The sequence below is a fragment of the Bos indicus genome, chromosome 8 (genome assembly GCF_029378745.1).
Source record: "Bos indicus isolate NIAB-ARS_2022 breed Sahiwal x Tharparkar chromosome 8, NIAB-ARS_B.indTharparkar_mat_pri_1.0, whole genome shotgun sequence".
NCBI lineage: Eukaryota > Metazoa > Chordata > Mammalia > Artiodactyla > Bovidae > Bos > Bos indicus.
The window spans coordinates 10,229,813-10,243,376 of NC_091767.1; the positions used below are offsets into that span (position 1 = coordinate 10,229,813).

Genomic DNA, 13,564 nt, shown 5'->3' on the forward strand with positions numbered 1-13,564 from the left:
GCAACCCACTCCAGTATTCTTCCCTGGGGAATCCCATGGATAGAGGAGCCTGGGGGGCTGCAGTCCATGAGGTCACAGAGTGGGACATGATTGAGCGCGCACACACACGTCGCATGTGTTGGGTGGCGCCGTTCCGCCCAGCATTCTAAATATAGGCTGGTGTTGGGTGTCTCAGGTGTCCAGAACAGCTCTGGCAATAGGAGTCCCCGAGCCATGGAGAAATCTCAAGCATGTGTGGGGCTGGCTGGGGTGTGTACAGGCAAATAAAGACAGGCTTAAGGGACTCATAAATACACATCCACACGGGAACTCAGCAGCCATGAATGTGTAGAAAAAAGAATCAGCAAGATGGTCGCAGGAGGAGAGTGATCGATAATACCCAGATGAGCTGCTTAATATCACCAGCGTTTCCATCAAGAACTTTATATCTTGAGCAAAGCCACAGGCAGAAGCTGGTTACCTGTTATGTTCCAGTACCTCTCAGTTGGAGGCTTAATAGAAAACTAGAAAAACCAATTGCCTGAATAGGGGCTCAAATAGTTTTTCTAAAAACTAAATTGATTCCTGCTAACGTGACTGATTTGAAACTCTTTATAAGGTAAACGGTCATAGATCAGACTTAGATGTGTCTTCAGGGTACCTTGATGGTCCCTTTAAAGAAGAATGTCTCTAAAGTTTAGGGGGAAGGTTTGGTGGGGGCGGGAGTAGGGGGGAAACATATGTATACCTATGGCTGACTCATGTTGATATGTGGCAGAAACCAACACAATATTGTAAAGCAATTATCCTCCAATTAAAAATTTAAAAAGAAGAAGAATTTCTTTAAGATTTGGAAGAATTCAGCCCATGCCATTTCTGAAAGATTTTTTATTACATCCTGTGTAGATATGGCTTTGGAGAAATGAATGCTTATTAGGGATCCAAGAATATGACTTCAAAACCAGTGCAGGTTAATTCAGGGCCTTCAGAGATTAGTCATTCTGCTAAAATAAACACGGCAGCCTTTGGCTCGCCACTGAATACATATATCCGTATTTGGCAATGGGCGTTTTGCAAACAAGCTAGCCTACCTGCAAAGTGTTGTGTGGGCTGCCTTCCTGCTGCAGTGTGGGTGCTCAAGATTCACATGTGGATTAATAAACATTGAAGGAGGATTATTAACATCTGGCTACCTTTGACATATAGGAAGCAAAGTAAAAGAGCCCATGCACAAACTTTTTGCTTTTATGCCTCTGTGTCAGGCAAAAGCCCCCACTTGGGTGATAATGTTTGTGCAAAGTTTCTGACCAACTGAATAGTTCATTCTGTTAGGGGAAGCTTCTCTGTTTAAGGAGAGATATGAGATACCGCATGCGCGCCTGAGCCTGTCTGACTCTTTTCGACCTCATGAACTGCATGCAACCTGCCAGGCTCCTCTGTCCATGGGATTCTCCGGGCAAGAATACTGGAGTGGGTTGCCATTTCCTCCTCCTGGGGATCTTCCCAACACAGGGATTGAACCCATGTCTCCTGCGTTGCCAGGCAGATTCTTTACCACTGAGCCACCAGGGAAGCTCAGATGAAATCCTGCAGATAATCATATTCCTACATATGAATTAAGGCACATATGCTTAATGCTTGGAATTCTCTTAGATTTTCAGAAAAGTTCATTGTGCTAGTTCCCTCTGCCACTCAAAGTTATGTGTAGGTTAATGGGCTGAGGAAAGCCGAGTTTGTAATGACTGGGAAGTAAGTTAGGATCTCTGGTATTTATGATCTGATCTGCATTGTAGGTACATGTATAAACAAGTGCCCGGGGGAGTAAGAACAGACAGGCAGGGAGGTAGGAGGAAGGGCAAGCAAGCAAACACAAGACAGAAATGGCACCTGGACACTTTTCCTGGTGGTCCAGTGGTTAAGAATCTGCCTGCCAAGGAAGGGGACGTGGGTTAATCCCTAGTACAGGAAGAGCCCACATGCTGTGTGGCGACTAAGCCTGTACTCCACAACTACTGAAGCTCTCACACCCTAGAACCCGTGCTCTGCAACAAAAGACGCCGCCACAGTGAGAAGCCTGTGCACTGCAACTAGAGAGTAGCCCTCATCGCCACAACCAGAGAAAACCCATAAGCAGCAACAAAGACCCTGCGCAGCCAAAAATAATAAATAAAAATTAAAACCAACCAACCAACAAACAAAAAACCAGAAATGGCACCCGGAAAGAGGCAAAAAGTGAGGAAAAATTATGATCCTTTTAGTCCCTCTCCTAAAAGTGACTGAGGTCATTAGGGCCAGATTCTCAAAACCTTGCTCAGGTGCCATCAGCTGCAAAGCACCAGCCCACCAGCCCAAAGTGATCAGGTGAACAAGTGATGTGTGGCAGAAAGAAACACAGAAAGTGTCCTAACAAGAACTGCTCCTAACCAGAGCTCCTTGACTGGGGGAGAGTGGGAAAGTTGAAAGGTTGCCATGGAAGCCAGTTACCTTGAGATAGAGGGAGGAGGGGAGAGGACAGCTAAGCCATCTTTGAAGGTGAAACAGCAACATCACAGACATAGATCAGACTTTGCAAATGGCTAAGTGCAGGTCCTCTGGGTCCTTAAAGTCTCCGGGGAAAGGTGAGTGAATGGTTTCTATGGCAACCTGATAGGAGGCTTGGTCCACTTCATTGTCCCCATAGTAACTAAGCTCCTGAAGAGCCATAGAGGAATTAGTTATCTTAACACACTACTATTATCCCCATGGTAACCAGTCTCTTCACCACAGTGGTGAGCTGTTCGGAGAAATCCCAGGAAAATTTTTGCTCCCAGAAAGAAAAAAAAAAGGTGGGCTGGAGCAGTCCTAGGAGCTGAACCCCTGAAGGAAGTGGTGTGGAGCATGTATCTGTGTTTGGGTGCCAACATGTTTGCCCCCGCCGGGGAGGAAGGTTAAGACAGGGTAGAGGACATTTCTTCTTGCCCCCAGCTCATTGGGGCCCCACTCACTCATGGGTTGAAGTGGACGGTGCAGCCGGGAGGGGCTCCCCTTCCAGCTACGCATTACCATTCTGGTGCAGGGTGCGCCGACGCTGGCTGGACTGCATGCTCAGGACCAGGTACTGCCGCATAAACTCACTGAACCGCTTCTGGTTGGCCAACTTCCGGGCCGACTTCCGGGCCCCGGTGAAGCCCCCGAACCGCTTCTGCAGCTGTTTCTGCTCAATCTCCCCCACCTCCTCCAGGCCGGGCTCTGTCCTCTTCTGCCTTTGAAAGAGGCTCCTGACCCGGGGCATTCGCTTCAGATGCTGCATCTCAGAGGCTCTGGGCTGGTCCAGAGCAGCTGCCACGTGGTCTGGGTCAGCAGGGCTGAGCTGCCAGGAGCCCCTGGCCATGACCTTGGTGCATGGAGTCCAGAGAGGGCTGGTGAAGGCCTTCTCTTCACACTCAAGGATGCACATCTGCCAAGAAAGAGGTTGGAGGAAAGAGAAAGACCAGGGACATCTGTTAGTCCAAGGCAATGAGGAGATCAAGTACTTTTGCTGTCTATTTTAGGGCTTCCCAGATTGCTCAGTGGTGAAGAATCCGCCTGACAGTACAGGAGAAGCAGGAGGTGCAGGTTGGATCCCTGGATCGGGAAGATTCCCTGGAGGAGGAAATGGCAACAGCTGAAGTATTCTTGCTGGGATAATCCCATGGACAGAGGAGCCTGGCAGGCTACAATCCATGGGGTCACAAAGAGTCAAGACATGACTGAGCATGCATGCATGATCTATTTTGGTACCAATCGATGCAAGAGCTTCTGAAGCACCTCTTCAATACCATGGAGCAGTTTTACATATAGTTACTTAAGTTCATAGAATTTCAGAGTTGGAAAGAAATAGAAAACGAACTGGCCCATCTCTGTCATTTCACAAAGAAATTTGGGGCTCAGAGAGGTGAGGTTAAGTTACCCAGGTAACCCAGCAAGTTAACAAAATGCACAAACAGAGTTATAGTCTTTGTTGGGTTTTTGGAGCCAAATATAGCTCATCGTAGCTCATCCATAAAGAAACATTTTATTCTGTTCTCTTATCAGGCCTGGGAGAGGTCAGAGTGATTTAAGAAACTGGGGATGTTAAAGCATGTAGTCACGCAGTTAAATCTGCATGGTTATTCTAAGGTCACCTGGTAAAGATCAACCTTGGTGTGATTCGTTTTTCACCTTGCATACATTCATCATCACTATCAGTGCATGAGTTATAGAAAATAGGGATCAAATAGAGAACAGACTTATGGTTGCCAAGGGTTAGGAGGGGGTGGAGGAAGGATGGACTGGGAGTTTAGGGTGAGTAGATGCAAGCTATTACATACAGAATGAATGGACAACACGGTCCTACTGTATAGCATAGGGATCTAAATTCAATGTCCTAGGATAAACCATAATGGGAAAGAATATTTAAAAATTTGTATATATAATAACTGAGTCACCTTGCTGTAGAGCAGAAATTAATACAACATTGTAAATCAACTATACACCAATAAAAAAGTAGAAAAGGGGGGTTAAGACCCTTTGGGATATAGACAGGTTGGATAATCTGGGACTGTCCAACACAATTCAGTGGACCTGCCAGCTCTCTAGGAACCCCGTCGGCTTCTGTCTCTCCTGGCATCTCCCACCTCTCGTCCAGACCACCAGCCTCACCATGATGTTCCTGTACCTTCCTGACTGGCCCTGGCCTTAACCCTTCCCTCCCACATTCCTATCTCTGATTGGAATCTCCTGGAAGCCTCTGCCTCCACGTTTTTTTTTTTTTTTCCCTATTGTTTTGGCTTCAGGCTTCCCGGATGCTCAAGTGGTAAAGAATCCACCTGTAAAGCAGGAACCACAGGAGACACAGCTTCAATCCCTGGTTCAGGAAGATTCCCTGGAGAAGGAAATGGGAACCTGCTCCAGTATTCTTGCCTGGAAAATCCCATGGACAGAGGAGTCTGGCGGGCTACAGCCTGTGGGGCCGCAAAGAGTCGGAAACAACTGAGCACCCAAGCACACTTCACCCCGAACACTCCTCTCTGTGTTTTTGGGGTCAGATGAAAACCCCACTTCAGCCTGACTTTGACATCATGGTGAGCAGGAAGCTGCAGAGCCCTTCATCAAACCTTGGAGTCTTTTTTTTAATTTTTACTTTTTTTGGCTGTACCATGCATCATGTGGGATCTTAGTTCCTGGACCAGGGATCAAACCTGCACCCACTGCATTGGAAGCTTGGAGTCTTAACACTGGACTACCAAGACAGCCCCAAACCAAGGAGCCCGTGCCTGGCTTACAGAGCATCAGGAGTTACTGCTCTGGTTGGACAGGTGCAGGATGTGAGAAGATGCATGTGTGCCCCATTGGGGCTCTCTGGGGAGCAAACACTCCCACCTGGGTGTTCAGAGTGGTACATGTGCCTCTATGAGCAAGGTTTCCAACTTGATCTCTAACCGAGTAGTGAGATACGCATGCAGCTTAAATCACAGGCTTCAACAGCTGTTCCACCAAATCCTCAAAACGTGTCCTTCAGTCTGACTTCTCCTGATTGCCTTTACCACTCTGACCCTGCCCTCCTTTTGTTGCTGCCAAGCTTCTCCAAGATGTGGTCATGCTCAGGCCTCCACTTGAGCATCTCCCACTTTCTCCTCCTGACTTCTGTGTGAGGAATCAAATCTCCATCTTTTGGTGGGCGGGGGACACACGGCGCAGCTTGTGGGATCTCAGTTCCCCAACCAGGGACTGAACCCATGTCACAGCAGTGAAAGCCCGAATCCTACCGGTGGACTACCAGGTACTGTTGTTTAGTTGCTAAGTTTCGTCCAACTCTTTTGCGACCCCACAGACTGTAGCCCAGCAGGCTCCTCTCTGTCCGCGGGATTTCCCAGGCAAGAACACAGCAGTGAGTTGCCTTTTCCTCCTCCAGGGGATCTTCCCGACTCAGGGATAGGACCCGAGTCTCCTACATTGGCAGGTGGATTCTTTACCACTGAGCCACCTGAGAACTCCTAAATCTCCATCTTATTAAAGGTGTCACTTCAGGTGTTTATTACTAGCAGGTGACTTTAATTCTTTTCTGATATACTTTTTCAGTATGTGTGGAACAGGTTTGAATGAAATACTGATTGTAGCATATATATCAGTACTTCACTCCTACTTTTTTCCACCCCAAGTCTATCTTTTTGCTCTGTCTCTCTCTCTGAACATCACCTTACTCCCCAGCTGGTTCAGGTGTAGAGCCCTGGGCACCTCTCCAGAATCCCCCTTCTCAGGACCCTGTCTCTCCACCTGGTCAGCATGTGAGTCCGCCGTCTGCTTTCCACCCTCTCTGCCTGATTTCCTCTTGGGGGTGCTGTGAAGCAAGGTGAACAGGTGACTCCTATTCAAAAGCCCCGAACTCCTTGATGGATTTCGTGGAGAAGTTTTTATAGGCAAGATATGGGGTGAAGGCTGCAGGGTGTGTGACTTTGTTCTGAATGGCTGGTGGTAACAGATGTTCCAGGAATCTTGTGCTCAGCCTGAAGTTACCATCATCCACCTGGGTGGGGGCCGTAGGTCCCACAGAGGAATTCAAAGGTCGTTGTCATCATTCAGTCGCTAAGTTGTGTCTGACTCTGCAACCCACAGACTGCAGCACGCCAGGCTTCCCTGTCCTTCACCACCTCCCAGAGTTTTCTCAAACTCACGTCCATTGAGTCGGTGCCGCCATCCAATCATCTCATCCTCCATCATCCCCTTCTTTTCCTGCCTCCAACTTTTCCAGTATCCTGGTCTTTTCTAATGAGTCAGCCCTTTGAACACAAAGGTATTGTTATGTATATTCCTTGAGGGAAACCAAGAGTGGCTGCACTATTTTTTGACTGCTCCTCCCTGCTCTTGGCATCCCCTACCTTCCCTGATTAGCAACTTCCCTTTGGAACTCAGGGCAGGTTCAGGAGACTGAAGGAGACCTATTTCCTACAAACAAGAATTGGGGGACACAGAAAGGACTTGTACCCAGGAGGACCCCCAGGGTCCGGCTCCATTTCACAAGAACACTGGCAAACAACCTGTAATGTAAGGGACAGCCCACCCCGCACCCCAACAAATAATTATCCAGCTTAATATATCCACAGAGTCTGAGAAACCCTACTCTACAGAGTCAAGGAGGAAGCAGAAAGCATGGGTAACACCGGGAAAGTCAGTAGAAGTGAAATAGGAGGGAAGCGGGAAGGATAAAACCTCTAATCAAATGACATAGCCCTAGAGGATACGACATAAACTGGTGGTTAGTTTTTATGGGCTGGGTGATTTCATGGGCTAATGAGTAGATAAAAGATGGCGGAAGATTCGACTTCCAGTGAACCTTGAGCCTCTTCATATGCTCGCTGTGATATTAGCACTGTGATAAATGACACAACTACAGGCACCATGAAAGTTCAGAGGCTGATCGTAAAAGATCAAAAAGTGGGCGGCGGCCCAATTCCAGAAAATCTCTACCCCTTTTCCAAAATAACTCGAATAATTCTCCTACTCATTAGCCCATGAAATCACCCAGCCCATAAAAACTAACCACCCCATGTTCTGGGGCCTCTTGCCTTCTGAGATGGCCCACACTCTGTGAAATGTATTTCTTCTAGGGCCATTCCCTCCTTTTGAGACAGACTGCATTCTGTCTATGGAATGTGTATCTCTAAATAAATCCACTTCTTACCTATCACTTTGTCTCTTACGGAATTCTTTGTGCAAGGAGACATAAAGAATCTAAGCTTCATTAAGTCCTGAGACCAGGTGTGCAATTTCAATTAAAAGACAGTGGCTTTCCTGGTTGTTCAGTGGTTAAGACTCTGCACTCCCAATACAGGACACTTGGGTTCCATCCCTGGTCAGGAAATTAGATCCCTCATCCTGCTACTAAGGGCTTCCCAGGTGGCTCCTTGGTAAAGAATCTGCCTGCCAATGAGGGAGGCACAGGAAACGTGGCTATTGATCCCTCTGTCAGGAAGATCCCTTGGAAGAGGAAATGGCAACCCACTCCAGTATTCTTGCCTAGAGAATCCCATGACCGAAGAGCCTAGAGGGCTACAGTCCATGGGGCCAAAAAGAGTCAGACTCGATTGAGTGACTGAGCACACACTCACTCCCACATGCCACAGTGAAAATCTAACATGTGAGAATGAAAACTCCAGTGTGCTGCAACTAAGACCTGGAGCAGTCACATTAAAAAAAAAAAAAAAAAAAGGAGTGGGTTCAAGTTCCATCCTGGGGTTTTGCTGGGTTCAAGTCCCAGCGTGACTTGTGAGGTCATAAGCGTAGACTTGTTGGACTCAAAAGGACTTTTGAACACACTTGGTTCAGTCCTCACATGGATAGGATCCTCAAAGTGCTCGTTGCCTTGTTCTGCTCTGTCCATTTACAGGAACGAGTGGAAACTGTTAAGCCTAGAGTCTCTAAGATCTTCTGCAAGCCCCTGGGTTTCTAAGCCCAGATGGTAATTATATTGCATGTCAATCAGAGGAAATGAAATTCTATGATCAAACCAGATGTATAGCTGTTACCGAGACTCAACATACTGTTAGATGATTAGGTACTAAAAAACGGATCTTAATTCCTGATTTAGGAGAAGGTTTTGGGGCAAAAAAAAATGAGGAATCCAAATTGATGGCAACATTTGTAGCACCAGATGGGCATATGAGCTTACTGACTACACTCTCTGGTCTGAGGGACTCACCAGCCTGTTTGCAGAGATGGGTTAATGGCCCATTAAGTGAGCTGGACACGTTTTCACAGCCCACTCTGATGACATTGCTATATTCAGACACAGCATGGAGGAGCATCTGGAAAGTCCCAGATTGATGCCAAATTGATCTGTAAAGCTGGGCTTTGCATGGGGGAGGGAAGTCAATGAGCAAAGGGTCATCTGAATGTCTAGGATCAAAGATTAGTGAGCCCTACAGAAGGAAAATAAACAATTCATTCAGATTGTCATGTTTCTGCCTCTAAGGAATCCAGCCACTTCTGACCAAGAGACACTTGGGACCTATTTGCTTTGGGAGGTTCTGCCAGTATATCAGAGAGCCAATGTTAGTGGGCCAGCAGATGCGCAGCACAAAAGAAAAATGTGTTAGGAACTCCTAGGGCAAGTCAGGGGAGAAGGCGATGGCACCCACTCCAGTACTCTTGCCTGGAAAATCCCATGGACGGAGGAGCCTGGAAGGCTGCAGTCCATGGGGTCGCTAAGAATCAGACACGACTGAGCGACTTCATTTTCACTCTTCACTTTCATGCATTGGAGAAGAAAATGGCAACCCACTCCAGTGTTCTTGCCTGGAGAATTCCAGGGACGGGGGAGCCTGGTGGGCTGCCGTCTATGGTGTCACACAGAGTCAGACACGACTGAAGCAACTTAGCAGCAGCAGCAGCAGCAGCAGGGCAAGTCAACTACTAAGATTTTCTGTGTAATGAAGACAGAAACTACCAGAAGTAGTAACTCTTCTGCTGTTAATAGAGTTTTAGGGAATTTAAATAAGTTTCCCTAGATCTTTCTTGGCTTCCCTGGTGGCTCAGGGGTAAAGAATCTGCCTGCCAATGCAGGAGATACGGGTTTGATCCCTGGGTCTGGAAGATTGCCTGGAGAAGGAAATGGCAACCCCCTCCAGTTTTCTTGCCTGGGAAATCCCATGGACAGAGGAGCCTGTTGGGCTACAGTCTGTGAGGTCGCAAAGAGTTGGACATGACTGAGTAACTAAACTACTACAACAACAAAGCAGAACTTTCTTGGGAGTTACCTTCTTCTTGGTCACTAAAATAACTCGGTGAATCTAGCTTTTTTCTTCGTAAGCTGGTAGGGTAAGTATCATTCTCAATTAGCTGAAAGCCCAGGACTTTCCAATCATTTGGCTTGTGTGCTAGTCATTTACTTACCAAAATGATAGTCTAACAAAAAGGCAGGCATGCTTGGACCATTGCCCTGGAGGGAGAACAAATGAAATTCCTGATGAAGCCAAGGGTCCGGAAGGTCCTGGGAATATATTGGGATCCCATCATTTGGTGGAAGGATTGGGGTGGGGGCGGACAGTGACCCTTGCCTAAATATCTGAGTCCTCCCATCTTTCACAGAGAGGACATAGTCAAGGGTTGCAAGATTTGGAAGTGAGATGTGGTTGTCTCGATTCTAGGCATTTCATAAAACTTAAAAAAAAATAGGTTAAAAGTGAATATAAGCTAGAAACACCCAGGCAACCAGGTCCTCTGGGGGTCAACAGGCACTTGCAAGAGGTCATCCATCACTCTGAAGTGGGAACTGGCCATTTTCTTAGTGTTTTCCAGATCCCAGAGATTTAAGATGCTACGGAGAAATAGAAACTAGCTCCAAATTCCTTCCTGGCTTTGAAAGACACCTGTGCAAAACCTCTAAAGCATCTGCACCCGTTAGGAGACTAAAAGGCCTTGGAATGTTACAGTTTCCCTGTGCTTGCATGCGAAGTCATTTCCGTCGTGTCCAACTCTTTGTGACTCCACGGACTGTAGCCCATCAGGCTCCTCTGTCCATGGGATTCTCTCGGCAAGAATATTGGAGGGGGTTGCCATTTCCTCCTCCAGGGAATATTCCAGACCCAGGGTTCGAACCTGTATCTCTTTCATCTCCTGCATTGGCAGGCGGGTTCCCACTAGCACCATCTGGGAAGCCCTCCGGTTTCCACGGGACCTGTTTATTGAGTACTGCCCTGTGCCACACTGTACTGTGTGCTGGAGAAGCCCAGATTAATTGGCAAAGAAGCACCTAAGAGATAGCCCAGCAGATGCAAGTGATTGTCAGAGAACAAAGGTGCTAAGGGCTGGCTCAATTGGGGGCTGGTGGGGAATCAGCAAGGCATCCTCTCCTGAGTAGCAGTGAAGGGCTTATTGGCTGGGGGAGGAGTCGGAGGCATGAGCAAGATGGCAGGACAGGTTCTTGGAGCTGTGGGGAGGGAAGGGAAGCATGGATTTCCCAGGAACTATGGAAAGTGATGGGATCCCAGCAGAGAGGAGGCAAAAAGTGTACCTGCTGCCTGGGGAAAGCAGACGCTGGGAAGAAGAAAGGACATGGAGGTAAGAACAGGGAATCTTGGTTATCACTTGTGTTTGGAGGGGGCAGGAAGAGAAATGGGGCTCTAACAGGAGGCAGAAAAGGAAGAGTCAGAGTGGAGAAGAGAGCGGGGTTCACCAGAGAGGACGAGGAGGGGAAGCCTGCACATTGGCGAAGGCTTCTGTGGTTAGAAACTGCTGGTGACCTTGGAGATTGGCTAAGGAGTTAAGGCGGGCTTCCCAGGTGGGGCAGCGTTAAAGAATCTGCCTGCAGTGCAGGAGACACGGGTTCGAGTCACGGGGTAGGGGAGGTCCCCTGGAGAAGGAAATGGCAACCCACACCAGTATTCTTGCCTGGAGAATCCCATGGACAGAGGAGCCTGGCGGGCTACAGCCCATGCGGGCAGATACCACTGAGCAACTGAGCTCGAGCACAGCAAAGGGGCGAGGCAACTGTGAGGGGGTCCAAGTTGCAAATGGGGATACTCTTCCAAAAACAGGACAACAAAGGGAAGGAAAGAGCAAGTGGGAGATGGGAAAAAAGAATTTCCAGCAGGAAAATCAGTGATACACAGGAAGAGGGAAGAAGGAGCAGAAGCACAGATCCTGAGGTGACAATAAGGAGGCTGGAGGGAACCTGCCCTGGTGGCCTCTGTCATCTTACAATTGGCACCCAAGGTCAAGGTGTCCCGGGAGCCGGAACATCACAGTGCTTCACAGTCAGGCATGATGTTTGCTCTCGACAAGTTACCTAAATTTGTGGAAAAAAAGAAAAAACTAGTGCAGCCTCAGTGTTATCCTTACAGTTGAGCTCCAAATACTTTTTTTTCTATTGTAAAATCCAAATACCATCAAATTTACACTGGAACCATTTTTAAGAGTACATCTCAGTGGCATTAAGTACATTCACTTTGTTGGGTTACCATCAACCCTTGCTCCCATCTCTAGAAATTTTTCGTTCTCCCAAACTGAAACTTGGTATTTATTAAACACTAACTCCCCTCTCCCTGTTTCCCCAGCTCTTGGCAGCCCCATTCTACTTTCTGTCTCTGAGTCTTGACTGGTCTTGAACTGCAGGTAAGTGCAATCCTACAGTATTTGTCGTTTTGTGACAGCATACATCTTCAGGGCTCATCCATGATGTAGCCTGTATCACAATTCCCTTCCTTTTTAAAAGCTGCATAATATTCCATTGTCCGCATTGACCATGTTTTGTTTATCCATCCGTCTCTCGTCGGTCATTTGAGTCTTTTCTACCTTTTGACTATCGTGAGTAATGCTGCCATAAACATGGGTGTACACATATCTTCATGCTTCTTGGAGTGGGAGATATAGGGTTGCAGTTAAAACTTGTGATTTAGGAATTGTGTACAACTTTCAGTCTTTGTCAAGAGTGTGACAATGATGAGATTATTCCTTTATCAGCTCCTTCACTGGTTTACCTGTGAACTACCGGTCTGCTCTGTTGACTGAGACCACGGGAAAGTGTTTTGTTTTGGGTCAAATTTTAAGCCTCTCTGGCCTGCACAGAAAAGGCATGTGGGTCTTCTGTGTTCTAGCCAAATCCAGCTTGCCTCAATTCTTTACATGCCACTCCCCTCCCCCCAAAAGGCATTTGCGCATGTGCGCTCCTCCCCCACTCTGTGCCTCCCTCATTACCTGGGCACCTGGGCTCACTCCCTGCCTCTTTGACCATCTTAAGGTCTCCTTAGAGGCTTCAGTTCCTCCCAAAGCCCCCTCCACCGCTCTAGACTAGGTTGGGGTCCACTGCTCTTGCTTCCCCATTGCTCAGTAATTACTCTCAGGAAAGGATTGTGGGTTCTTCTCTCCCACTATCTGTCTGATCGCCTTGGGGCCCTTGGTCTAGCCCAGTGCTTGGCGCATAGTAGGTGCTTGGTGCATAGTAGGTGCTCAGAAAACCCACAATGACTGGAGGAGGAGAATGGATGAATTTGAATGGGTTCTCGGGATGCTTCTTCATGATTTCATGGTTATTACTGTTCAGAAAACAGGCTCGAAAGCCACTGAGGTGGCATGGGAGGAGCGTGGTGCTTTGGTGGGTCAGGGGGCTGTGTCTGTTCATGTCTGTGTGTCAGCCCAATGTGAGTACTTGGTTTCTATATTTGTACACTTGCCTCAAGGGACAGGAGGGAAAAGGTGGCTCTTAAGATTGAGGAGTTCCAAACATGACATCTTTTGAAAGGAGTTCTCTTGACTACAAAGAAAAAGTAATCGAGTTATATTGGATTTAGTAGGAAAGGAATAACTATTTAAACGGTAATGAAAGCAGTGGAGAAAGCAGCTGACTTAGTGAAATTTAGTGCTCAAATAAATACAAGACAGCACGTAGGTGTTCACTGTAGAATTGTCTATAACATCAAAACTGGAGGACAACTTACATGCTCAGCAGGAGGGATTGGTTAAGCCAAGTATACTTAAAATAATGCTAATAACGGGAAACTTATCTTGGTATAAAACAGCAAGTGAAAAAACTAAGATTTTTTTCTCTGACCGGTGAGATTAAAGGTGACTTTAATTTTTTCTTTTCATAGTT

At 47.3% G+C, this 13,564-nt stretch overlaps 1 protein-coding gene across 3 annotated transcripts in view; it reads right to left on the reverse strand.

Annotated features, from left to right (window-relative positions):
* Nucleotides 1-13,564, reverse strand: part of PNOC (prepronociceptin) — a 32,362-nt gene that overhangs the window by 1,956 nt on the left and 16,842 nt on the right. For 2 of the 3 annotated variants that reach the window (XM_070794417.1, XM_019965647.2), the window contains one exon: nt 3,022-3,415. In XM_070794417.1, coding sequence (XP_070650518.1) covers nt 3,022-3,415 — 394 coding nt within the window. Of the gene's footprint in view, nt 1-2,963; nt 3,416-13,564 lie in introns of all 3 variants that reach the window. The other variant, XM_019965648.2, reaches the window with a different exon arrangement.